The 26,360-nt window shown below is 36.7% G+C and overlaps 1 protein-coding gene across 4 annotated transcripts in view; it reads left to right on the top strand.

Moving 5' to 3' along the window:
* Positions 1-24,250, top strand: part of PELI1 (pellino E3 ubiquitin protein ligase 1) — a 72,376-nt gene extending 48,126 nt beyond the window's left edge. For 2 of the 4 annotated variants that reach the window (XM_027131825.1, XM_027131824.1), the window contains 6 exons: positions 11,848-11,987; positions 14,744-14,873; positions 18,451-18,552; positions 20,780-20,977; positions 21,068-21,256; positions 21,834-24,248. In XM_027131825.1, the coding sequence (XP_026987626.1) occupies positions 11,917-11,987; positions 14,744-14,873; positions 18,451-18,552; positions 20,780-20,977; positions 21,068-21,256; positions 21,834-22,400 (1,257 nt within the window). In that variant the 5' untranslated portion in view covers positions 11,848-11,916 and the 3' untranslated portion in view covers positions 22,401-24,248. Of the gene's footprint in view, positions 1-5,466; positions 5,522-11,847; positions 11,988-14,743; positions 14,874-18,450; positions 18,553-20,779; positions 20,978-21,067; positions 21,257-21,833 lie in introns of all 4 variants that reach the window. The other 2 variants (XM_027131823.1, XM_027131821.1) reach the window with 2 other exon arrangements.
* Positions 24,251-26,360: the final 2,110 nt, after the last annotated feature.

The following is a 26,360-nucleotide window of genomic DNA, read 5'->3' as shown; positions in this document are numbered from 1 at the left end:
TATTCTAATCTATTCGTGAGGGGGAAGTATTCATTCTTTTGTGTATGTATACAAGTCAGCAACAATAGAAAAGTTGCAAATTAGGAGGAAAATTTGATCGTAAGTTACCTAATCTGGGTATTTGTAATGTGATACTGTAACAATAATCAGAGTGGAAAGAGGAAATTTATAGAAATATCCAAGCTATATGTATGTATTATTTTCCTGATAAAGAGTTAAATAGGAATACCATACTGAGTGATTTAAAATATTCACTCTGCTAAAAAATAGATGTTCTTAGCCTCCCACACACAATGTCTCTAAATTACTGCTATAAAAATTTATGGGGAAAACATTATGATTTGGTCAAAGAAAGATCAGCTGCTGTTACTTTTGAGAACTTTTCATGAATCAAAGAAAAATTAAAACTCATAACATGAAACTTTTGTTCATTAGTGAGACTATAATAGTTGTCATCTTTTAACAATGACTTCTCTCTATGGGTGGCTGATTTTACTGTTAGAAAAAATACTGGAGATTCATTTGTAATTTGAATTTTCAACTACGTTTTTCTTTTCCTACTCCTTTTTAATAGAGCTTATAATGGAATTGTGAAGCTATAAAAGAGTTGAAGTTAACTTCCCTGTAAGAGCAAGAAATACATATACTAAATCTTATTTGATTTAGATGTAGTTTTTTCCACTATTGAGAATCAGTCACTTGTATAGCATTCAACCTTGAAACTAATTGCAATGATCTTTGAGGCTTTTGATTATATTTCAAGGTCTGTTATATATTATGAGCAGTAGAAAATTAGAACTTCCTACATGGTATCAAAGTTACCTACAAAGAACAGATTATAAACATTTGTTTAGATATTCAGAAATGAAGATGCATCTCTGAGGAAATAGTTAAATATTAAGTGATGAGGCAGCATCACCATAAGTTAACAGTTATTATCAAGACCAACTTTGTATGCCTAACTTAAATGCATTTAACAAATACTTGATTTTTTTTTTTTTTTTTTTTTGTGATACGCGGGCCTCTCACTGTTGGGGCCCCTCCCTCTGCGGAGCACAGGCTCTGGACGCGCAGGCTCAGCGGCCATGGCTCACGGGCCTAGCTGCTCCGCGGCATGTGGGATCCTCCCAGACCGGGGCACGAACCCGTGTCCCCTGCATCGGCAAGCGGACTCTCAACCACTGCGCCACCAGGGAAGCCCCTGATTTTTTTTATTTTAACATGGCATTAGAACCTTGAAAATCACTGGTTTAACTCTCACAGTTTTAATAATTTTAAGAGACTCAAAATTCTGTGACTTGGATATTTTGTGAGTGAATCAAGCAGATGACCCAACATACAAATCTCCGTGCAGCTTTGTTGTTCGCATTCAGTTCTAGTGACAAATCATATGAGGTGTGGAAAATATTGCCCCCAGTTTTTAGATGGAAGATTATGTGTTACAGGACTGGTTTGTAGGTTTGAGAATTCGTGAAGGACCATTGATAGAGCCCTTATGACTGTCAGGGGCCAGAGTTCTCAGGGTTGGCCCTAGGCAATCATAGCTTAGTCCTTCACAAGTCTCTCTTTAGTTTGAAGAACGCAGTATCATAATGAAATAATTAGTGAATAATTCAGGAAAGTATTTGACTTTTTATTTCTTGAAAATAAAATTTTCAAAATTTTATTTTAAATGAAATCTGTCAAAATTACCCAGGGCTGATGCTTCCCAACTCTTCTTTCTTCCAGCTCCCCCTTCTGTTCCCTTTTATATACTCTTTAAGACCAGGATTAATGTGTGTAGGTGGCTAGAACTCAAATTCAAATACTGTTAGAGATTTCAGTGTAGAGCATTAATTCAGAAGCTATGATATAATTCCATATACAAAGTGTTTTCTAATGATGCCACCTAGAGCATTCAATAGTAAATTGCCCTTATGTCTTACCTTTTTAAAAAAGAAAAACCTGTGAAGCATGATTCTGCCAAATTCAGATCAGTATGCATCACTTTTGTTCAGGTATCACTCAGTCCAATGAGTGGCCGCACTTGTGTAGTAACAACTTTCTTCACCAAAGAGGCTGTGGATGGGGCAGTTTCATATCAGAGAAAGAACATGAGACCAGACACTGACTTGACAGGGCCAGCATAAATGGAAATCTTGAACCTTTAGGTTGTGAGAGGGCTGAAAGGAAGCAAACTTTGAATCATGAATGCATTTTTTAAATTAAATTTTTTGTTTTTAAATTTTTATTGAATTTGGAGGGCTATTTTGTTTTCTATTTTTATTATCTTTTTGTTTTTAATTTTTATTTTGAAATAATTTTAGCCTTACAGAAAAATTGGAAAAATAATGCAGTGAGTTTACATATACCCTTTACTCAGCTTCCTCTAATGTTGACAATCTATATAACCAGAGTATATTTATCAAAACCAGGAAATTAATATTGGTACAATATTGTTCACTAAACGATAGGACATATTCAAATGCCAGTTTTCCACTAATGTCCTTTTTCTGTTCCAGGATCCAATTCCTGATTCCATATCCCATGTTGTTGCATCTCCTTAATCTCCAATCTGGGACTTTCTTAGTCTTCCCTTGTTTTTCATGACCTTGGCACTTTGAGTACTGATAGTTATTTTGTAGAATGTCTGTTAATTTGGATTCGTCTCATGTGTTCTCCTGATTAGATCCAGGTTATACAATTTTTGGCAGCATAACCACCGAAGTGATGTGGCTTTAGTGCATCATAATCGGGGAATACATGCTATCAAAATGTTTTATTACAGATAATGTTAACCTTGATCAGTTAGTTAAGATGGTGTCTCCCAGGTTGCTCCCACTGTGAAGTTACTATTTCCTCCTTTATAATTAATAAGTACCTTGGGGTAGGTACTTTGAGGCTATTGTTGTTGCCTTTTTAAAATGCGTGTAATTTGGTCAGTGTTTTAATAAAAATAAGGACTAGAGAAAACCCAGATTATTCTAGAGTAACCTAACTGTCCAAAAATAATCATTGCACAGTACTTTTTGTGGAACATGGACTCCATATTCCATTTTTAATTTCATAGGTTGGTATAGATTTAAAGTGGTTGAGAAAAATCCATTTTATTCATTTTTTTCAAATTTAAATTTTATCCAAGGGACTTTTAAACTCAGCTTTAAAATTGAATTACTAAGAAAATTTAAATAGTCAATATTATAGAAGTTTATCCCATATTAGGACTGTAGTATTTATGTAAACTCTCACTCTTTAATACATTATAGTAGGAAAAGAGTTGGGGGATTTTCTTGTTTGTTGTTTAGTTTCCCAATGTAGTTCTTTCCTCCCCACCCCCCATGAACTTTTCGTTTAATTTTATTTAATTTTATTTATTTGGTTGCACTGGGTCTTAGCTGCAACAAGCGGGCTCCTTAGTTGTGGCATGCGAACTCTTAGTTGTGGCATGCCTGTAGGATCTAGTTCCCTGACCAGGGATCGAACCCAGGCCCCCTGCATTTGGAGCGTGGAGTCTTAACCACTGCCCTTTTTTTTTTTTTTTAACTTTTCATTTGAAACTCAGTTGTTTCAGCAGTTCCAGAGTACTAGCTAGAGTTTGAGTTGTAACCTTGGTTTTCTTATCTATTAAACAAGGAATATAATAGTTCCTACCTCACAAGGTTGTTCTGGGATTAAATCAGTTGATACATGTAAAGTATTTAGAACAGTGCTTGGCACAGAGACAAAACCCAGGAAGTGTTGGACACTATGAGAAAAGGGTAGCACAAGCATGAGTTGCCTGCCAGTGTTGGATGCTGACTTTAGAAAACTATAGAATTTCCAATGAGTATATTTTATCAGATGTTTTATGTTCCAAGTAGCTATCTAATCCCACTGAATTGGCTGCATTCTGCAGAATTTTCTTTGAGACTTTAGTGGTTAAATCTAGGGGAATTTCTAGTCTTGCTTTCTGAGAAGTATATTATCATTTTAGGAACTTCGGTAGTCTAAAAGAGTTAAATACAGGCCAAGCATGGGCAGAGACAGTAAAAATGTTTGAGTCCTTAGTTGTGTCTTTTAAAACACATTTTCTAGACGTGGGGAACTAAGTGATCATTTTGGAGTGGGGTGGCAAGGTTGTATTTAAACCCCCTTCCCCAGTCAGGAATACTGCCCTGCGGTTTTCTCTTGGCTGTCACTTTTCTGGGAGTGCATGAAGGCTTCTGTCCATAGGCTATCTGGACTCTCTTCTAATACATGTTTTTTTCTTCCTGGTGGTGCCAGGAATTTGTCTTAGTGTAATACCCTGCTTTTCCCCTTGGGTTCCTTTCTCCCCTCCTCATTTTTAAAATAAGCGTGCAAAGTCCACTATTTACTGATGTTTTTATTGTTGGTCACTACCAGGAAACAGGGTTGACAAATACAATGAGCATTGAGGAAGTGACAAAGTTTCAAATCTCAAAAAGCCCTAGTCATAATTGCATAGTTGTGACTAGTGTATGCTGGAGTGCAGCTTGTCTAGAGTTTATTATGCTTTTTAGTCTCTCTCCTAAATGGCCCCATAATAGGGTCTCTTGCTCTTATTTAGGAGTCAGCCCCACCCAACCTTGTTTGGGGTGTGATTAGTGGTATCAAAAAACCTGGACTACTTAACTTGTAGGAGTGTCAGTCTTCCCATTTATCAAATGGGGATAAATGATTATACTTGATATAGTTGTGATAGAAATTAAATGAGTTAAATAATGTATGTTTAATTAATATATGGGTTTCAGCTAGCTCTGCCAAATATTACCTGTGTGGCCTTGAACCAGTCATTGGCCCTTCTGACTGACAACTTCTGTTCCCTGTCTGGAAAATGGAGTTAGTAAGACTTTCCTACCTAATTCACATGGCTATTGTGAAGGTCAGATAAAATAATCTTATGAGAAAGCACTTTGCTAATTAACATTCTGTGCAAGTACAAAATAGACCTTAATCTAAGTTTGATTCAAATTGATACGCCTTTTGATTTAAAAGCATTCCCCTATGCTTTCCAAAGCCTACTTCTAGTTTCTCTAGGTATGGGTCTCCTAGGTCAAGAAGATATTTCCTTATCTGGCCTCCACAGATTAGCCTTTCTCTAAATGTCAGGCTACCCAGCACTGGCATTATAGCTACTTCTTTGGCCACCCCAACTCCAGTCCCTTCAACCACTTGAGAGAGGTTGCTACAATACTAAAATATTTTAAATGCACAGAAATATTAATAATTAATCACCATCAAGGTAAGATGATAGTTCTCCCATTCTCACTCCCAGCCACTCTTTTCAAGTCTAATAAAATACTGAAACTGCAGCTTCACAGCCATTGCCTTCACTATCACAAGGCTTAGTAATAACCTTTTAAGACATCAGTATGATTTTGGTAGTAAGCAAATGTTTATTAAATACCTTGATATGTACCAAGCATTATACCAAAAGTATGGGAAATTCCCCTCTGAAAAAAAAATTGTTATCCCGTTTGTTCTCAGTGGCTCTGAGGGTGAAGAAGAATGGAGAGGAAGTTAGAGGATGGAGTGTGGGAAGGTGAGACATTTTTGATCATTACAACTTAGGGGTGCTGCTGAACTTCTTAAAATGCACAGGCCAGCCCCCTGCCCCCATGTCAAAATGTCAGTAGTGCCAAGGCTGAGAAACCCTAGCTTAGAGGAACAAATACTATCTGTGGGAAAGATGTTCATTGCTTTCCCATCAGGATGAAAATACGTTATCCCTGTAGCTGATAGAATATCAGCATGTCATTTGGCCACCTTAAAAGGGGAGGCTGGGAGTTTGTCCAGGGGATGCCCTGTATCCTGAGAAGGGGAACATGGCCTTCACTTCCTTCAGTGCTATACTCAGAAGCCAGAAGACACCGACAGAAAGTAAAGTAGTAACCTCATACTCCTACAGCTGACACCATTATTTCTCCTATCCCTCCTCTCCTTTTATGGAAAAATGCTGCTTATTAATCCTGCTGGTTGTGAAAGAAGGAAGAAGGGATTAATTTTTCACTCTTATCAAGCAGCTGCTATAAGTTTACCTCCCTCCAATCATCAGCTAAATTGGTTTCATAAAACGACTCTACCACAAATATAAGAAAACAGTTCCTTCTGTTTGAGTCATCCTTTTGAAATCAACCACAGGAGAACTCTAGTGTAGATGGAAATCTGTTTCATCAGAGATAATATATGCAATCCACGTTGTATTTTTCACCATAAAGAAGCTTTATAACATTTTCATGTTTTAAAACATTTTCTTTTTTTCCCCAGCACCCCTTATGCCTACTCACTTGCCCGCCAAAATAGGAGTGTTCAAAAAATTATGTAAACATCTTCCTAAGATCTGTTTTGTCCCTTGCTTAGTGTTTGTTTTGCTTCTTTTTATTTTTCAGGACAGGAATCTTGTACTTGTGTTTAGTATTTAGTAAGCAAGCAAAAAGGCTGTGTGCAATGTAAAAAAAAAAAAAAAAGAAAAGTGTTATGTTGAGGGAGCAATTTGGACAAAGATTGGTTTCCCAGATTTCCTTCTTAAGGTAAAACTGACGATTATGTATTATGGAGAGTCTTTCCTTTGCAAAGACTTGATAAGAAAACAATTGTATTTCACTGGCCTTTAAAGAACAAATGATTAGAATGTTGTATCAGTCAAATTAATGAGACTATTTCTAAGAAATATATTTTTTATGGCTAATTATTCGTATTTTCCTTGCCCACACAAAAAACAACACTATTCCAGAATATATTTCTTTAAAAAATTTGTTTAACTTGGGAAGGTCCCTGCTGATGAGAACAGCATGCTTAGTTTTCAAGCATCAAGCAGAGCTTCAAAGTAATAGATATTATAGAAAACAGCCTTATTAATATCTTAGCAAGGTTTTCTTTATCATTTTTTTCAAGTCTCATGTAGAATTAATGGTGCTATTTCATATTCTTTTTGCTAGATCACCTTGGGGTAGGACTGAATATATGGGGTCAGACCAACTAACTTAATACCAACAGGTGGGGCCTGTGATTGAGGCATTAGAATATAAATACTTTATGTGCATACCCATTTCATGTTCTCAGGAGCATGACTTAAGGAATTGATTTTGAAGAATTCTGTATATTATTCAGATTTCAAAACACAGAGATTATATAAAGAGTGATGCAAGAGCACTATCTAGCTGCTGGGCTTTAGGATTATACATAACCAGTACTACTAAAGTATTTTATTACAGATTTTAGATTATTAGATACAGAAATAGAAGCCAAGTTTGTGTTCCTGTGATTGAAATTTTGATATCACTGATAAAATATACCAAATCAGACCTTCTAAGGGACCTAACCAGAGTAAGAATAATTGGGAATATGTTATTTTTCTTGGCTCATTTGGCCAGCGGTTCTAGAATGTATAGAATGGTGAGTATACGCCAGCCCTACTCCACTAATTCCTTGTCAAAGCTAAAATTTGTTCCTTTTTCTATAGAGGCAATAGGACTAAATCTATAGTGCCATGTGCACATTACTTGTAAATTCTTATGTTAGGACCAGATGGTCTCTTATATAGTTCCACCTCCAAAATTATCTTCATTATACTTTAGTCCCTTCATCTTTAGAGTTGAGGAAACAGATTACTTTGTTCAAAGAGAGAGCTAGAACTGGAACATAGGCTAATACTTGCTAGCCATGCTTTAAACTAATATCAGACAAATATGGACATTCATGTATCATTTTCAGATTTTTGCCATATATGTGTACTTACTAATCCTATTAATACTATTGAAATTGACTTCTTTAAATAAGTTCTTTTTAAGGAAATGTTTTGCTACTATAAATGAAAACCCCCCACTTCCTAAAAATAGAAAGTAACTCTAAAAAAGAATCTGAATCAAGACAAAGCAGTGTTATTAAAACTTAATTTAAATTTTCAATTTAATTAATTCTTGTTATTAAAATTTTAATTCTTGCTGTTCTTGGTCAGAAGTGTGTCAAAGCAATGTTTTCATGTTTGACAGCAGTACCTTAATTGTCTAAGAAGACCACATTTAAAACCTCTAGTTAAGCTTCTGCTTAGCTTTTTAAAATGGAATCCTTCTTTAGGGGAGAAAAGATATGGATACATGTTCATATATTAAAATATGATGCAGTGTAGATTAGATGGTCTTGTTATATGGAACTAAATTGTTCTTTAGTTAATTTTTCTTAAAACTTTTACATTTTTACATTGAAGGATTTAGTTAGCTTCACATCAGTTTCTTTTTCTAAATGGGGTATTTGATCAGTATATTTTATTTTACATAAGTGAACATTTCTGCACAAACCTAATGTCTCATAATTATGGTGCTATACCTATATATTGATTTCTGTAAACTTCGAACAATTTAATATATTAAAATCTGGTCATCAAAAGCAAATTCATCTGGGGAGATGAGAAGATTTTATAGCATATTTGAAGGAAATGTTTTTCTTAAAGTAATTCTTTACAAATGTGTCATTTCTTTAATTTAGTAAGCAATTTTAAAATTTACCAACAAAAAAGTTAGTGTGTTTGTCTGGATTGCTGGTCTAAATGTGTATGTCAGTTACAAGGGAATACAAGGGCATCAAAAAAGCTAAGCCTTGTTTTTTACTTGTTCTTACTCATTGGGCTACAAATATTCTTTCTTTTTTTTTTTTTCGCGGTACGTGGGCCTCTCACTGTTGTGGCCTTTCCCGTTGCGGAGCACAGGCTCTGGACGCGCAGGCTCAGCGGCCATGGCTCACGGGCCCAGCCGCTCCGCGGCATGTGGGATCTTCCCGGACCGGGGCACGAACCTGTATCCCCTGCATTGGCAGGCGGACTCTCAACCTCTGCGCCACTGGGGAAGCCCAAGGGCTGCAAATATTCTGTGTTGCCTTCTCTCCAGAAGTGTTGCTGTACAAGCATATTTTACTGTAATGTAGAAAAAGGCAAGTAGGCATTTTTCATTCATGAGTTGCTTATGAAACCAATTAGTGGAAGGATAAAACCAAGAGACTTTCATGGGTTAGCTAGAAAAGTTTTCTTGTGAAACCTTCATAACAGGGCTATCAGGATGACCAGGGAGAGAATGGATACAGGAAGTACCTGGTCCCATTAAACTTCTGATAAAATAGACATCATAGTATTGTGGGGATTATTTATTGTAGTGACTTTTCTGGCTTATCAGAAGTGCTAGTCTTTTGTTTTTCATACATGTGTCAAATTTATATTTTTAATTAAACTTTTTATTTTGAGGTAATTGTAGATTCACATGCAGTTGTAAGAAAGAGAGAGAGATCCTTTGTACCCTTTACACAGTTCCCACCAATGGTAATAGTTGCAAAACTATATAGTACAATATCACAGCCAGAATATTGACATTGATAAGGATTCAGATACATTTCCATCACCACTGTGGTTCTTTCCTGTTGCCTTTTTGTAGCCACGCCCACTTCCCTCCTACTCCCCCCGTCCTTAACCTGTGGCAACCACTTACCTGTTTTCTGTTTCCATAATTTTGTCATTTCAAGAATATTATATAAATGGAATCATATGTAACCTTTTGAGCTTAGATTTTTATACTCAGCATAATTCTCTAGAGAGTTGTCCATGTTGTTTCATATACCAATAGTTTGTTCCTTTTTCTTGCTGAGTACTATTCCATAGTATGGGTGTACCACAGTTTAATCATCCACTCAGTAAAGAACATCTGGGTTGATTCCAGTTTTTGGCTATTACAAACAAAGCTGCTATAAACATTTATGTACAAGTTTTGTGTGAACATAAGTCTTGATTTCTTTGCGAGAAACGCCCAGGAGTACAATATATGTATTACCTTAAATAATTGCCTTAAATATTTCCTTTACATACATTTGGAACTACATAGGACAGTTAAAATTTTTGCTTTGACCGTCAGACCTAATACAGAAAATTCAAGAAAAGGAAAGCTTATTTACCCATATTTTTACTACCATGTTCTTTCTCTTTTCTGATGTTCCAAGTTTTTTTTTCTTATTTATCTTCTGTCTAGAGAATTCCCTCTAGCCATTCTATTAGAGTAGATCTGCTGGTGACAAATTCTCTTAATTTCCCCTCATCTGAGAATGTCGTGATTTCCCCTCCATTTTTGTTGGGTGTAGGAATCTGGTTGATAGGTATTTCCCTTCAGCACTTGAAAAGGGCCACTTCTTCTGGCCTGTATAGTTTCTGGTGAAAAATTAATTGTCATTCTAATTGTTTTTCCCCCATAGGTAGGGTGTAGTTTTTCTCTGACTGCTTTTAAGAAAATTTCTTTGCCTTTAGTTTTCAAAAGTTTAATTATGATGTGTCTTGGCATAGATTTCTTTAGTTCTGTCCTGTGTGGGGTTTGTTCAGCTTCCTGAATCTGTGGTTTTGTTTCTCTTTTCAGATTTGATGAGTTTCAGTCATTATTTTTTAGTACTTTTTCAGCTCCACTCTTTCTCCTTTCATTCTGGACTCTGGTGATAAAAATATTAGATCTTTTGCTGTAGCCCCACAGGTCCATGAGGCTCTGTTTTTTTCTTGTTTTTTGTTTTCCAGTCTATTTTTCTCTCTGTTGTTCACACTGGGTACTTTCTGTCTTCCAGTTCACTGATCCTTTACTACATTCCTTCCATTCTGGGCTGAGCCCATCCAGTGAGCTTTATATATCTTCTGTTTCTTTGCAGAGACTTTCTATTTTTTTTGTTTGTTTGTCCATCCCAAGCTTGTTTGTAATTGATTACTGAAGCATTTTTATCATGACTGATTTAAAATCTTTGTTAGATAATTCTCACATCTGTGTCATCTAAGTTTTGGCATCTGTTGATTATCTTTTTGCATTGTTTTAATTCAATCTAGTCCTTGATATAATAAGTGGGTTTTCTCTGAAACCTGGACATTTTTGTATTAAGTTCTGACACTGGATATTATCCAGACCTTCTATTTTCACTGGCTTTTCCTCACATTGCTCTGTCAGGCGAAGAGGGGGAGCCTCTTTGTTTTACTGCCAGGTGGACATGGAAGTCCAGGTTCCCTCCTCAGCCTCCATTGACACCTGAGGGAAGGAGATCCTACTGAGTCCAGGATGGAAGTCCAGGCTCCCTGTGGTCTCCACTGACACCATTAGGGCATAGGAGGGGGCATGTTACTAGCCAACAGGCTGGAAGTGCTGGCTTTCTACTTGGCCTGCTCTGACACTACCTGTGGCAGGAGCAGGGCCAGGGCCAGGGGAGGTCAGGCTGCCTCATTATGGCCTCATGAGGTAGAAGTCTGGGCTCCCCACTCAGGCCTTGCCGGTGAAGGTGGTGGTGGGGTCACAGTGTTTTCTGTGGTGTTGGCTGCAGTAGAGCAGTCATTGTCAAAAGTTTTCCGTCTTGCTAAGGCTGCCGTTTTCTTGTTCCTTCGATTAGGGAGGCCAGGCATTTGTCAGGTGTTTGTTTGTTTGTTTTTTCTGTCTGCCAGTTGGTATTTCCAGGTTGCTAGATTCTTCAGGTCCAAGTCTGGGATTATATTAGGCAAAAAGAAAACCCAGAGAACTCGCCACTGAGTCGTTCCTTGAGGCCCAGAGGCCCTAACTATTCTGCCTTCTCTCTACTTCTCGGAGTCTTCTCATGTATTATATATAATGTCCAGGGTTTTTAGTTATAATTAACAGAAATAGTAGGGAAAATAATGTCTACTTCATCTTCCTGGAACCAGAAGTTGCTAAATTTACATTTTTAATGTATTTAAACGGTTATATCAAATATATAACCATTATTGAGGAAAATGTCACCTACTTTATATATTACGTACATAATATTGTGCTCACAAAGACTGCTAGAAAAGAACATCTTTATTTAAACTGAAATTCACTGTTCAAATTATTAATGAAAACTTTTCCCCTCTAGGAAATAATGCAAAAGGTGTCCCAAGGCTCCTGACCAGTGAACAGAGGTTTGAGAAAAACAGCCAAGCTCATGTTTTCTCCTGATCAAGAAAATCATCCATCCAAAGCACCAGTAAAATACGGTGAACTCATTGTCTTAGGGTAAGGTTTCTCCATCTGATGAGCATATAATTGAATGATATATGGTAACTTGAACATCTAGGTTGAAAGTACCTTTTTTAGAATTTATATCCTACCTATTTCCAAAGAGTATTTAAAGCTACAGAATAATATTACCAAATCAAGAAACTCTTTTAATTCTCATTTTAATATCATCTTTTATAAGTACTCAAATGCTACATAAACTCTGCCTCACCCTCACCCCTAGAAAGGACAAACCTTAAAGATGAAGTAAAAGAGGTATTTGTCTAAAGTCACGTAGCCAGTCCATTTGTCTTTCCTGTCCCTTTTAGAAAACTTGCCTCAGCTGACTTTACCAGAAATCCCCTCTTTGCTTAGGTGATTTCATGTAGGTTAGTATTTATTTATTCCTTTCCCCTCTGAGGTAGTTGCTGCTTTGTGCTTATAGTCCCGTACTTGAAGAAAAGAGTTGTATAGACATGACGATATGATGATTCTGCAGCCAGGACCTTGCTACTTGTTTACTTCAAAAGTAATCTCATCCATTCAACTCACACAGATATAATCTGTGATTGAGGAATAGATGATTCCATTATTTCAGTTTATTCAATCTAAACTTGCCACTGCTGTCAAAATGGAGACACAGTGTTACTCTGTTTACTAGAGATCTCAGAAACTAGAAATTGTGAAATTTACTTTCCCCCTACTGTTTCTCTCCTGCCTAAAAAGCGGCTCTAGACATTATAACATGTTTTAGAATCAGGTTGGTGCAAATCTTCTTTAAATGAGAATGTGTCCATTGTTTCAGATAAGAAAGTAAGAAAAACTGGGGAGATAATATGGCATTACTGAGCTTGACTAGAAGCCAGGAATCCTGGATTCCAGTGCTTATTCCAACACTGCTAGCTGTATGGCCTTAGGCAAGTCAGTTAACCATTCTGGGCCTTAGTTTACTCTTCTGTAAAATGACAGTTAGACAAGATCATCTAAGGCCCTTTGAGATTAAAAAAAAAAAAAAAGCAGTTTTTTTCCCAAAAACAATTTAAAAGATTATAAACAATATAGTAACTACAATATTACAATTTCAAATCACATAGGTTTTGATGTATTAATGACAAACAGCTTTTAACCACCAAAAACTTTTCAAAGTTAAATTCTTCAGGAAATTTGAGTCATTTGAAGACTTAGAATTTAAAATTTAGTATATGGTTTAAACTGGCTTTTAGCCTAGCAGTTTCTCAGTTAATCTTATCAGTAGTAGTTGTCTCTGTACCTGGCACTTGGTATCTTAAAATGCAAATAATGCTTCGTCTCAACCCTCTAGAAGGAGAAGTCAAGCTGCATAAGGTTGTCAGTTTCATGCTGTTGCTCTTTAAAAAATGAGCTCTGAGCTGCTGGAACACAGTGTGGGAATAGAGAGCATATGTCCAGGAGAGGAACAAGGCAGGCTCTGGGTGGACAGTAGTGAGGGGCAGTGAAGAGCCCACAGTAGGTGGGCTGGGGCCAGCACGGCCTAGAATAGCAGACTTCATGCATTAGCTGCCGGCGCCACTCTGAACTTCCAGCAGGGGTTTTCTCCAGTAGAGTCAGAGTGTGTGACATTTTTATAAAGCTTCAGTGTAATTGCTGTATCTGACAGTCTTTGAGTAAACTCCCTTCCCTTCCTTGTCAGACACTAATATAGGCCATTTTACAAGTACATTCTCCTCCACCCTCAAAAGTGTCCCCATTCCTTGCCTCATTTTCCCCCAGATTAACCAACTGTAAATAAGAAACCATCAAACCAAAGATTTTTGTCAGGAGGTGAGGGGATAGTACATGAGGAGAGATTATGATTAAGCTACCGTTCATGCCGCAACGGTGCAGTAAAGAATGAAAAAAGAGTGACAGACACCTGGATTCCAATCCTAGCTTTGCCAGTGTCACTTGTGTGACCTTCAGGAAATAACGTAATTCCTCTGAGCCTCTGAGGAGCTTAATTCCTCTGAGGGATAACTTAATTCCTAACCTGTAACAGTGGCTAGTGGTGCCAGTCTCGCAGTTTTTATGAGAATGGATTAAGGGAGGTGATGTGTGGAATAGAACCCACTAGTGCCTAGTACATAGTAACACCAAAATGTTTTGAACTTTTTTCCTATTAGTTCAGTCCTTGCTTACTTGCTTAGCTTTAGGGCGTATATATGCTATCATGGAGAAATGGTCATAAGGTCTGAACAACAAAAGTATGTTTAACTGCCACCTAGTTACACTCAGGCAGGTTTTGCTGACATAATGTGAATGTGAGTGTGTACGTGGCAAGTAGCTGAGACTTAAACAAACCTAAAAATTCCTTATTTCAGAAGTTCAGCTATTTATAAAGTGTTTGGTTCATAGTTAAAGGAGATTATATTGTACTTTTAAAGGTTGTATTAGCACATGCAAACATTCACCTTTTTAAAAAAATAGAATGAGTCATAAGAAGTCAGATATGCCATTAATCAGCTCTTGATTATCTTGAATAAAAGAGGGAAGGAAAATATAGATAATTCAAAGCTGTGTGTAATCCAAAAGGTACTTCTCTGTGACTTCGAATGTCACCAGAAAGAATCTCATTTTGTTTCACACTCAGGCAGCTGGTCTGAGGATCAGCAATTGCTAGAAGTTAATTCCAGACACTTACAATCTGCTAATACATAATTAATTGGGGACTGATATCCTCTAAGACAGTGTAAAACATTTGTTTTAGAATTGGTGTGGTTCTTACATGAGATCCCCTAAACTTTTTTCTCCTCCATCAGGTATAATGGGTCTCTCCCAAACGGCGATAGAGGAAGGAGGAAAAGTAGGTTTGCTTTGTTTAAAAGACCTAAGGCAAATGGGGTGAAGCCCAGCACTGTGCATATTGCTTGTACTCCTCAGGCTGCAAAGGTAAAAAAAAAAAAAAAAAAAACACCCAAAAAATAAAAACTAAATGAATTAACTTGGAGAAATTGAAAGACTTGTACTTGCTGTTCATATTCTTCAGCATTCCCTTCACATTCTGTACCAGAAGCTTCCTTTTGTTTGGGTGGGAGACACTTTGGAGATACAATATCTGAAGAACTGCCATCTGGAAGAGCATAGGACTTTTTTTTTTTTTTTTATAACAAACTGGGATCAGTGGGTGGAAATTAGAAGGAAATAATTCCTTTTTCTTATTAAAAAGGTGTGGGTGGGGTGGGGCCAGGGCTTTATGTAGTATTTGGAATTGTGAAACTCCCCTGAGAAGTAGGGTGTCCTGCTGTTACCAGAGAGACCCTGCCTGGGCTGGGCAGGGAATGTGGTTCATAATATTTGTATTCAGGTACTAGAAGCATGTTTGGATGGGGTGATTTTTTTTAACTAAAGATCCTATGGATGCTCTTGTTTTTATTTATTTTTTGTTTTATGATCCTCATGGCTTTTAGCATACTGCCTTGAACACAGTAGACCTGAATAATTATTAAATTGAATCAAAGCTATGAAAGCAAATACCCAATTGTGTCTATAATATAACTTCTCAATCTCCTGGCCTATTTAATGCTTCTCACCCCCTTTTTATTTCCCAACCAAGATCTCAAGAAGCTGGGCCACCATTTCGGGACCCTTGGGCTTTTCCTAGACAATAAGGGGGAATTTTCAGATCTTTACATTTCCTGTGAATTCCTCTACTTCCAATTTTATAACAGACTGAATTTGATACTGTGGTGAGTGAATAAAAATTACAAAGAGTTCTTAGACTTCTGGAAGTATCTATATCTTTAGCTAAGCAGCCCTAGAATGTATGTTAATATTACACCATCTGAGGTACATTTTTGTAGGTTTAATAAACGAGAGAGAAATTGGCATACAGTGCCTTGCTCTAGGTCACAGCTCTGGTCCCTGAAGTCAGTTGGATTTTTGGCTTTGTTTTATATCCAGTGTGGTGTCTAAACAAGAGATGTTATGCCTTGAGTAGTCTCCTCTTTTACTGTTCAAGAACCAGTGAATGTAGAAAAGGGACAATTTCTTTTAGGTGTTTCTTTCTGCTCCTTTGCAGAGAAGGGATGTGCTGATAAATAATAAGCAGGTGGTGGAGTGAAAAGCTTATTGATCCAATCTGAGGAGCTTCTTTCCAGTATTTCCCCACAGAAGTGCTCTTGACATTTTGGGTGTGCCAATTCTTCTTTATGCAGGACTGTCCTACATGTTGTAGGATATTTAATATTCTTGGTCCCCAGCCACTAAATGCCATTTAAGCCCTCAAATCATTGTGACAGCCAAAAAATGCACCTACATATTTCCAAATTCCCCTTACACAGCTAATATTACCTCTGGTTGAGACCCACTATCAGAAATCTTTCTGATCCTTACTTCTGTAATTTCCTATTCTGTACTTTTCTTCATATTTTTACTGTCATGCTCCTAATGTTTCATTGTTGGCTCCTTTTCATCTTTACTAGGCAACAAGAATCTTAGGGGTCAAAAATTGACATTTTCCTCTTTCAATTTTGGAGGGATGTGGTAATGAGGTCATGAAGAAAACTAATTGTTTAGTCTGGCAGTCATCTGGGATGAGTGGTTAAACCCTGCCTTCCAGTCCAGTGAGAATTTGATGTAGTTCTTATTCTTAATCTAAGAGTAGATCTGATAGTTTAAAAAACAAGCAAACAGCAACAGAAAAAAACCAGGGCTTACAATCTCAAAGTACACAAAACCTTTGTTTTTAAATCCCTTTAGCCAGTAAGAATTAACTTCCAGGGCTTCCCTGGTGGCGCAGTGGTTGAGAGTCGGCCTGCCGATGCAGGGGACGCGGGTTCGTACCCCAGTCCGGGAAGATCCCACATGCCGCGGAGCGGCTGGGCCCGTGAGCCATGGCCGCTGAGCCTGCGCGTCCTGAGCCTGTGCTCCGCAACGGGAGAGGCCACAACAGTGAGAGGCCCGCCTACCGCAAAAAAAAAAAAAGAAAAGAAAAGAATTAACTTCCAAAATACTGAGCAATTCTTTCATTGAAAAATCAGCTGCTTAATGCTGAGTTAAAATAATTACAGGTTTTCAAACCTTTAAAACCATTTTGTAATGTTTATGAACACATAAATGTGTAGTAAAACATGTTAAGCACATGCATGGGAGTGACCTACACTGCACTCTTGAGGTTCAGTACCTCCACACAGAGAGGGGAGTAGGGAAGGACATGTAAGCAGCCTTCATTATATCTGCAGCTTAATTTCTTTTAAAAAGTCAGAAGCAGAAATGGCATTAGTAAGAATGATAAAGCTGGGTAGTTAGTACCCAGGTGTTTGTTTATTCTCTTTGTATATTTGAAAATTTCATGATCTTAATTATCTTAAAACTATGGGTTTAAGGCTTTATCTATTACAGATTAGCTACAGATTAAAACCAAGTAAAATTTTATAATGTCAAAGTTCTAATTAAGAAAGTTTTTTCATTTAGCCTCTTTACTGCCTATAGTCATTCTTCTGTGTCTTTCTGTTTTTTCTTTTATGCAACCTGTTTCCACTTCCTTTGTGCAGGTTTTTCCCCCTCTGCTATTATCGTCAACTCATATACATAGAAAACGCCTGAAAACAAAACTGAAAAGTTCTTTTTAGCAATGTTTTTAGTTTGGCATAAGTCAGAAGTACAGTCATAAGCATTGTATCCATTTCCTTTGGTATATTTAATCATTCTGTGAATTTTTCTGTATCTAGCCCAGCATATGGCAAATATTTGTCATCTATAAAGTCACAGAATGGCTAGGAAAACCAATTATCTCTGCTTATTTGTTAACTTTAAACCTCTTTGAGTTACTTTAAAAATAAGATTCCTCTTATCTTGCAAGATTTTGTATTTTCTCCTTATCAGAGCACTACTGAGTACTGCTTTCAGTTTCTACCTGGGATTTGGTTTCGATTACCTTATAATTTAAAATACTTATAATGGAGACTCAGATTGTATAATGTTTTTATACAGTGAACTTATGTTCTTACTCTATAATTGCTTCAGTGTACAGGCATACCTCAGATATATTTGGGGTTCAGTTCTAGACCACCACAATAAAGCAAATCACAACAAATTTTTTTGGTTTCCCAGTGCATATAAAAGTTATGTTTACACTATGCTGTATTCTACCAAGTGTGCAATAATAGTATTGTGTCTAAAAAAATAATGTATATACTTTAATTTAAAACTACTTTATTGCTAAAAAATGCTAACCATCATCTGACAATGCAGAGTTGCCACAAACCTTCAGTTTGTTCAAAAAAATACGCAAAATCTGTGAAGCATAATAAAATGAGGTCTGCCTGAATTCTTCCGCATCCCACTTAACCTAAGAAACCACTGTCACAGCCGAGGTTACGCAAGAATTATTAATCTCTACCCTAAATTTCAGGGGGAAAATATGTTACACACATGATAAATAGATGACCTTTCTTTTTTTATGAAAAGATTATCTATTTTGATTGACCTACCTGCTAATTTTTGCTATTGATCTTTCCTTCCTTAGGCAATAAGCAACAAGGACCAGCATAGCATATCATACACCTTGTCTCGGGCCCAGACAGTGGTGGTTGAATATACTCATGACAGCAACACTGATATGTTTCAGGTATTGTAACATCTACATTTTTTTTTTTAAGTTAAAAACCTGTTGTAAGTGACTTGTGCTGTGGTCTGATTAAGGATTGTCATATTTGAATGCATTTCATTAAAACACATATTGATTTCTAAACCTCATATGTAGAAGTCCATGTAGCATGGTTAAAAGACGGGCTCTGAAATCAGAATTCCTGGTAAACATTACTTAGTTACTCTCTGCCACAGTTTCCTCCTATAAAGTGCAGATAATAGAACTTCCCTCAGGTGACTATTAGGAGGCTTAAATGTGTTAATACCTATAAAGTCCTCAGAACTGTGCCGGGTACCTGGTAAACTTAACTGGTAATATTAGTAGCTATAATAATTATTAGCTATTAGTATCTAAAAAAAGGAGCCAAGAGATATTTTGTACACATTTATGATTTCTTTTTTGCTATTACTTGTCTCCTTCCTCTCTAGGCAACTGAAACTGCAGGCAGTTTCTAACTGTTCACATCATATATGTGGAGTCAAACTTGCTTCTCAGCACATACTTGGTCAAAGCTATTGGCAATAACAGTTTTTATTTCTCTCATTCTTTGTACCAATCCAGTGCTGATGGTTTTATAAATTGATAGATGATAGAAAAGCTAAACCCAAAGACATAAGCAAAATTCATGATATCTTTTCCCTTAATATTGGGTTTTGTAAGGCCTTGGGCTTTTTTGAAACAAATGGGACATAAAGTACCTAATAATGTTGTTCTTATAATTGTAGTCCCAATGACATTTCAGTTTTTCTTTATTTTAAAGAATTAAATGAATATGAAAAGGCCTGGAGATGTCTTTGCTGTAGTCGGTAACAAAGTATTTCTTTAAAGTCACTATCCCCCACATCCTTTCAATGGAATGCTGAATTTTTTAGAACAGTAGAAATACTTTTAGTTCCAAAGGTCTGAGACCATTTTCTTTGGATATCATATTCTTAAAAATAAAGGGACATCCAATGTTACATTTTTTAACCAAAAAATTTCCCCCTAACACTATCCAAACTAAATAAAGACTTTGTACTTCGTGGCAGGATAAAAACACTGAAGAATTTTATCTAAAAGTGTGCTGATATAAGGAATTCTTAAAGCTCAACTATGCAAAGAATGACTTAAGAGTCATCATCTTTGTAAAGGGTCAATATTTTTTCTTAGTAACGGTATTCTTTAATTTTTATGATACTACTTTATAACAAATACATTAATGAACTGATTTCTAAATGTTTACTTTAAAACTCTGTGACATTTGTCACTTCTGTCATTTCTTCCACTGATTTCCTTTTTCTTTTCAACATTCATCTTCCAAAATGAAATTAATTTATACTTGCTAGACCTTTGAAGATGTTTAGTTCACTGACACCTCACCCAGCAGAACTTTGTTCTAAGAACCTTGTCTCTCTGAAACATGACCAAGAACGAGAAAGAAAACAAAAAGGACATCTAGGCATATAAGATAAATGCCACAAAATCCATGCACTTTTCCCTGCTCCCTGGAGAATCCCTTAGGCCATCACTAAGAACATTTTGAAATACTATTCTTTGAAGTTTGGTTATTTGATTTCTCAACCCATGGCAGAATTAGAGTAACTGGTTAGAGGAGGCGTATGCTGCTAGAGACAAATATGCCCAACAGCAAGAAATGATAGCTGACAACCTGACAGAAAAGACACAAGAATCCTGTAAAGTATACATAAGACCTCAAAGCACGGCTTTGTAAGCCTTTAACATAAGGATCAGCGTTCCTCTACACCTTTATAGCACCTGAAGACATCAGGGCAGCTCAGCTCAATATAAAGGTATTCATAGTATAATGTCCTGGAGTCATCATAAAAGATTTACTTTTATGTTCATTATATTCTGTTAAGGAAACTAGAGTAATACATGGTAGACATATTTCTGTCCAAAGAGGTTAAAATTAAAATCTGCAGCCACCCAGAAATCTCAGCCATCCTAAACTTTTCATTCCCTGAGGTTTCATATATTCTGGGTTGTAAGTTCCTACTTAATTTTATGCTCTAAGTGATTACTACATCAGAGGGAATGTGACAGATTGGTTTTCAAGGGTATAGATGCCCCAGAGTTAAGTATGATAAGTTTGAGCATTAGAAATTTCAGAGGCTTAATGATTTCACCTTACTGTTTGTGCCTTTCTTGAGTGGATTTTCCATTGTGTTCCTTTGAATAGGTTTATAGATATTTGTTTTTCCCTTAGATTGGTCGGTCGACTGAAAGTCCCATTGACTTTGTAGTAACTGACACAGTTCCTGGAAGTCAAAGTAATTCTGATACACAGTCAGTGCAAAGCACCATATCAAGATTTGCCTGTAGAATTATATGTGAACGGAATCCCCCATTTACAGCACGGATTTATGCTGCAGGATTTGACTCATCAAAAAACATCTTTCTTGGGGTAAAAAGCTTTTTTCCTAAATGTTGCATTGTATGACCACTTCTATTTCCCAGTTATAAATAAACAGAAGATCACTATTTTTCCTACTAGGAGAAGGCTGCCAAATGGAAGACATCAGATGGACAGATGGATGGCTTGACCACCAATGGCGTTCTTGTTATGCATCCACGCAATGGGTTCACAGAAGACTCCAAGCCTGGAATATGGAGAGAAATATCAGTGTGTGGAAATGTATTCAGCCTGCGTGAAACCAGATCAGCTCAGCAGAGAGGGAAAATGGTAAGTACTGAGATGTAGCTTCTTTTTTAACAACAATAAACTCATAGGGTGAGTTGGACTGAGTGCATTACATATTCCCAAAAACTATTTAATCTTTTGCTGACACAGAGTACCAAGTATGGCTACCAAGTGCTGACAAACAAATACTATACCAGGAGGATAATATCTTAATGTTTCAATTAGAACACTCTAAAAATTTATTCTTCTTTTATATTATGTTAATATATTTTAAAACCTAAGCTTTCCCAATTTAAACAGCACTCTGTGTATTTTCTACTTGTATCTATATATCTTTGACCAACATATTTACCAAATTGGAAATATTAAACTTACTGATTAGCCAGATGTTTTAATCATAAATTGTCTTTACTATAAAGCTGAAAAGAGATAAGTTACTGCTCAATATTTTATCCTTGATTTTCAAACCCATATTTTTCATGACTACCATTTGAGTTTCTTAAATAAACAACCAGAGGAAATCTTGATTCTTGAGTAAGGAGCACGTAAGACCAAAACTCTTAGGTAAAAATCCAAAACTCAGTGGTCAATGTGTTTTTTTGATTCTTTTTTCCTCTAGGTGGAAATTGAAACCAATCAGTTACAAGATGGCTCATTAATTGACCTCTGTGGTGCAACATTGCTGTGGCGTACTGCAGAAGGCCTTTCCCACACTCCTACCGTGAAGCATTTAGAAGCTTTAAGACAGGAAATCAATGCAGCACGACCTCAGTGCCCTGTAGGGTTCAACACACTAGCATTTCCTAGTATGAAGAGGAAAGATGTTGTTGATGAAAAGCAACCATGGGTGTATCTGAACTGCGGCCATGTGCATGGCTATCATAACTGGGGAAACAAAGAAGAACGTGATGGAAAAGATCGTGAATGTCCTATGTGTAGGTCTGTTGGTCCCTATGTCCCTCTGTGGCTTGGATGTGAAGCTGGATTTTATGTGGACGCCGGCCCTCCAACCCATGCGTTTAGCCCGTGTGGGCATGTGTGTTCAGAAAAGACAACTGCCTACTGGTCCCAGATCCCGCTTCCTCATGGTACTCATACTTTTCATGCAGCCTGTCCCTTTTGTGCACATCAGTTGGCTGGTGAACAAGGCTACATCAGACTTATTTTCCAAGGACCTCTAGACTAACAGACCATTGTCCTCCAGGACTACATTATACATTTATAAGCTAAGTGATTTGGGTTTTCCAACCTGTTGTCCACATCACAGTTTTTCTGCTCTGGTCATTTGCATTAAGATGAAGAATTTTTTTAAACATTTATAATAAATAGTAGCAATTTCTGAGCAAAAATCTGGGAAACTCAAGCAAAGGAATTTCCAAAAGTACCAGACTTCTGAATTCTGAGTTTTGAAAATATATTCTGAGGAGAAAAAGACATAGTCTAATTTGATGCCTTCATTTTAGTGTTTTGAATCACCCATCCTCAGTGTTGAAAAATTGTTTTGTATAACTGAGGGTACTGTTGGTTCAAACTATGTTAGTTTACAGTTTGTTGCAAACATTGTAAAATACAGCAACATGTATATTAACTTTTTTTCTATTTATCTTTATTATAGAAAATATCTTAGAATGTTCTTGGTAGAGTAGCATGGTAACGACGGTCTCACACTCTTGGTGTGAATGGTAGTTTAGCAAGCATAGCTCAAGGATTTGCAAAGTTAGGAAGAAGGACAAGAGAGCCTCTCTCCCCACCCCCATCTAAATATGAAATTTGGTAAATTAGAATACTTTGTAAAACAAAATTCATATTAATTACCATTATGTAAGAGGTGTTTGTTTTAACCACGTTGAAGATAATCGGAAAAGATTTTTTTCCTTAATGTTTCTCCCAAGTGTAGTACTATAACAAAAACTTAATGCTAAGAAACATTTCACATGCTCCTTTGAATATGCAATTTAATCTAGATTATCTATTTTTCTCCCATGATAACTAATCTGTTTTTAGTATCAGCAACATTTGGCAAGTTTATTTTTTAGATATAAACTGTGGTTCATCTGTTCACTGTTTCTAGAAAAAAAATCATTCCCATGAGAAAAAGCATAAATAACAAGAAAGGAGAGTGACTTGATTTGCTTTTAGAAAAAGAAATGCTTAATTAACTATCCTGTATTTGGACTTATTTAGGTAAGAAATTTAGAGATATAAAGGGTTGAATGACAACAGTGCTCTTTTTTTTTAATCTAACAGACCAGCCTTAACTGTGGGCTTGAATCCTAAAAGGACAGTTGCCACAGTGTGACTCAAGGAAATGCTTGGTTGGCAAATGAGCACCAGTGACAGCCAAATGGAGGGACATACTTGCATGGTCAGTTTATTCTCTAATTCCAGTAAGTTCTTTGCTTTCAGAAGCAAGAAAACATTTCTTCTCCCCTCCCCTACCCCCCCCCTTTTTTTTTAACACACCACAAGGAAAGTATAGACAGTTGCACTACATCAAACTCTTTGTGACACTTGTAGAAATCAGTACACTTTTAGATTAGACAGAATCATTTTTTTAATCTTTTGTTTTCCTTTAGTTCGAAAAGTTGTATTATACTTAATTGACTCTAGCAAAATTTTGTATGTGGTAGCACAGCTTTAATTTATCCTATTACAGTGCTGTTCTGAATTTTCTTTTGGTTTTTAAAAAACAAAACCTGTTGCTTAGAAGCCATGAACTATTTTACTTTACTTCAACTTGTCAAAATTTCCTTGTTTTAAAAAATCATTTGGGTTCACTCAGGAAATGCATGTCAGGAAACTTTGTATTATAAGTTGACTAGTTGTGATGTATCAGTAACTGCTGTTACTCCTTTTTCAAAGAAATATAATTGATTTTGAAGTTTTCTAGATTGTCACATGCTTTGTGACTAATGCAAGGAAATCAAGTCCTGTGTTGTATTTGTTCTAGTCATTTCTATTCAGGCTATATATTGTAGCTGATTTTTATTTGCAATTAATTTATTCAAACTGAGTAAATACTTTTCAAAATAGATATTTGAATTTGCCTTTGTGAGTTCATTTTTGCATAACTGAGAATGGGAAACCAGAAGTGAAAACTTGTGGACAAATCTAGTCCACACTCCAAAGATATTCACTTGAAATAGATGAGGAGTTGGCATTTAATGTAACACTTTAAATCTCTGGTTCTCTTGGGAAAGCGTCTCTTACTTATCAATAGAGGAACTTCTTTAGTGGTTGAATAATTGAGGCCTTTCTCTAAGTCAAGCCCTGCTGGAGAGATGGCCTGTAGCAAGTTGCGTACTAGACCATTTAATAGTGCCTCAGTGATCATAAAAGGTTCATGTTCTTCCCAAGGTGCCTGAATTTCCTCCTACCAAGTAAGAAAAATCTGGTTCACTTTCTATCAAATTTAAGTTTTGAAAACTCAGGTAATTTAAATCTTTAGTCATACTTTTTCTGTTCAATCATTTTAATTATTAGTTCTGTCATTTTGCCAATGCCTAACAGAATACTTTTACTTATTCAGTTGTATTAAGGGAATGTCAGTATTCTGGCCAAAGAGAAGAAGTTGTATTTAGGTCTCCTAAATACACTCTCAAGAAAGACAATCTTTATGACTCAATTCTTTTATCAAAGTGATCTTAATATCTAAATGTTCCTTACTTTGTACAGTGAATTAAATTTCCCTTCAACTAAAATGTTAGGGTCATGAAGCAAGACAGGGTAGATATCTAGAAAGAGGAGTCTTTCATCACGTTATCTTCTCGAAGCTGTGTTTGCTTACTTTCATGATATAAAAATCTTCTAGTACGTGTGAAACAGGATAGGAATAAATAATCATGTAAATATATAATTATATCTAACATGAGTACTCCCACTCCAGTCTTCCTTCAGAAGAGTGCCCCAAGAACCATGTGTGATGCGTGACCTTCTGACACATAGACTGAGTGAGGGCACCAGTGAAAGTCCATCCATTATTTCTTTAACTTTATAAAAAAAAATATAATTCCAACATGTTGACCCCTCATCCTAAGCGATCATCTTATGCTACCCCACTTTATAGACCACTGGCTGAAAGATCTGTGATCCATTCTTTGGTTTTTGTGTTCTAAGCATTAACCATGTAGCAAATCAGATCACCAAAATACTACATAACTGAACTGTATTACTCTATCTCCCACTCCCACTTTCAGAATTACTCCTATATAAGTATACTCTAAGGCCATGCCCTCAGAATTTTACCCACACATTCTTACAACGGATATTTGAATATCCACTGTGCAGACAAGCCCTGTTCTAACACTGGGTGATGTAGCAGGAAACAAAACAAAACAAAACCCTGCCTTCATGGTGTTACATTCTAGTGGGGAAGATGGAAATGAACATGAAAATGAAAAGACATATAGTAAGATAGTGAGCAGTTCTGAGGGACCGATAAAGCAGAAAAAGGAGATACAGAACGTCACGTGTGATAGGTGTGGGTGTGCGGAGTGTTTGCAGTATTAAATAGAGCAACAGAAAGCCCCGCTGGAAAGGTGGTATTTGAGTAAAGATCTGAAGGGAGTGGCTACTTAGGAGAAGAGCATTTAGGCAGAGGGAACACCAATTGCAAGGGTCCTGACGCTTGGAACATTTCTGTAACAGCCAAGAGGCCAGTGTGGCCATGTGACGTGAAGCGAGAGGAGGAGCAGGTTAGGTCAAAGAGGTAAAGAGACAGAAGAAGTGGGGCATGGGGGTGGAACTAGATCTCAGAGAGCCTCCTGAGACTTTTGGCTTTTATTCTGAATGAGTGGGGGGCCTTAGGAGGATTTTGAACAGGGGAATGATGTGCTCAGACTTCGATTTTAATAGGATCCAAATAGGCTGAAGTGGAGCAGGGAGACCAGTTAGGAGACTGTTGCAGTAATCCTGGAGGAAAATGATGGCGACTTAGGTCAAAGCGTGGGGGCAGTGGAGCTGGTTTGAAAAGTAACCAGAATCTGGGTATGCTTTGAAGGCAGAGTTGATGATATTTGCAGCAGATCAGATATGGGGTGTGAAAGAACGAAGAGGAGTCAAGGATGACTTGGTTATTAGCCTGAATAACTAACTAGAAGGATCGAATTGTCATTTAGTGAAGTAGAGAACAGTTTGTGGAGGAGGG

This window comes from Aethalodelphis obliquidens, unplaced genomic scaffold (assembly GCF_003676395.1).
Source record: "Aethalodelphis obliquidens isolate GAN/ISIS:26980383/991018 unplaced genomic scaffold, ASM367639v1 scaffold40, whole genome shotgun sequence".
Lineage (NCBI taxonomy): Eukaryota > Metazoa > Chordata > Mammalia > Artiodactyla > Delphinidae > Aethalodelphis > Aethalodelphis obliquidens.
This window is presented reverse-complemented; position numbering and strand designations above follow the sequence as displayed.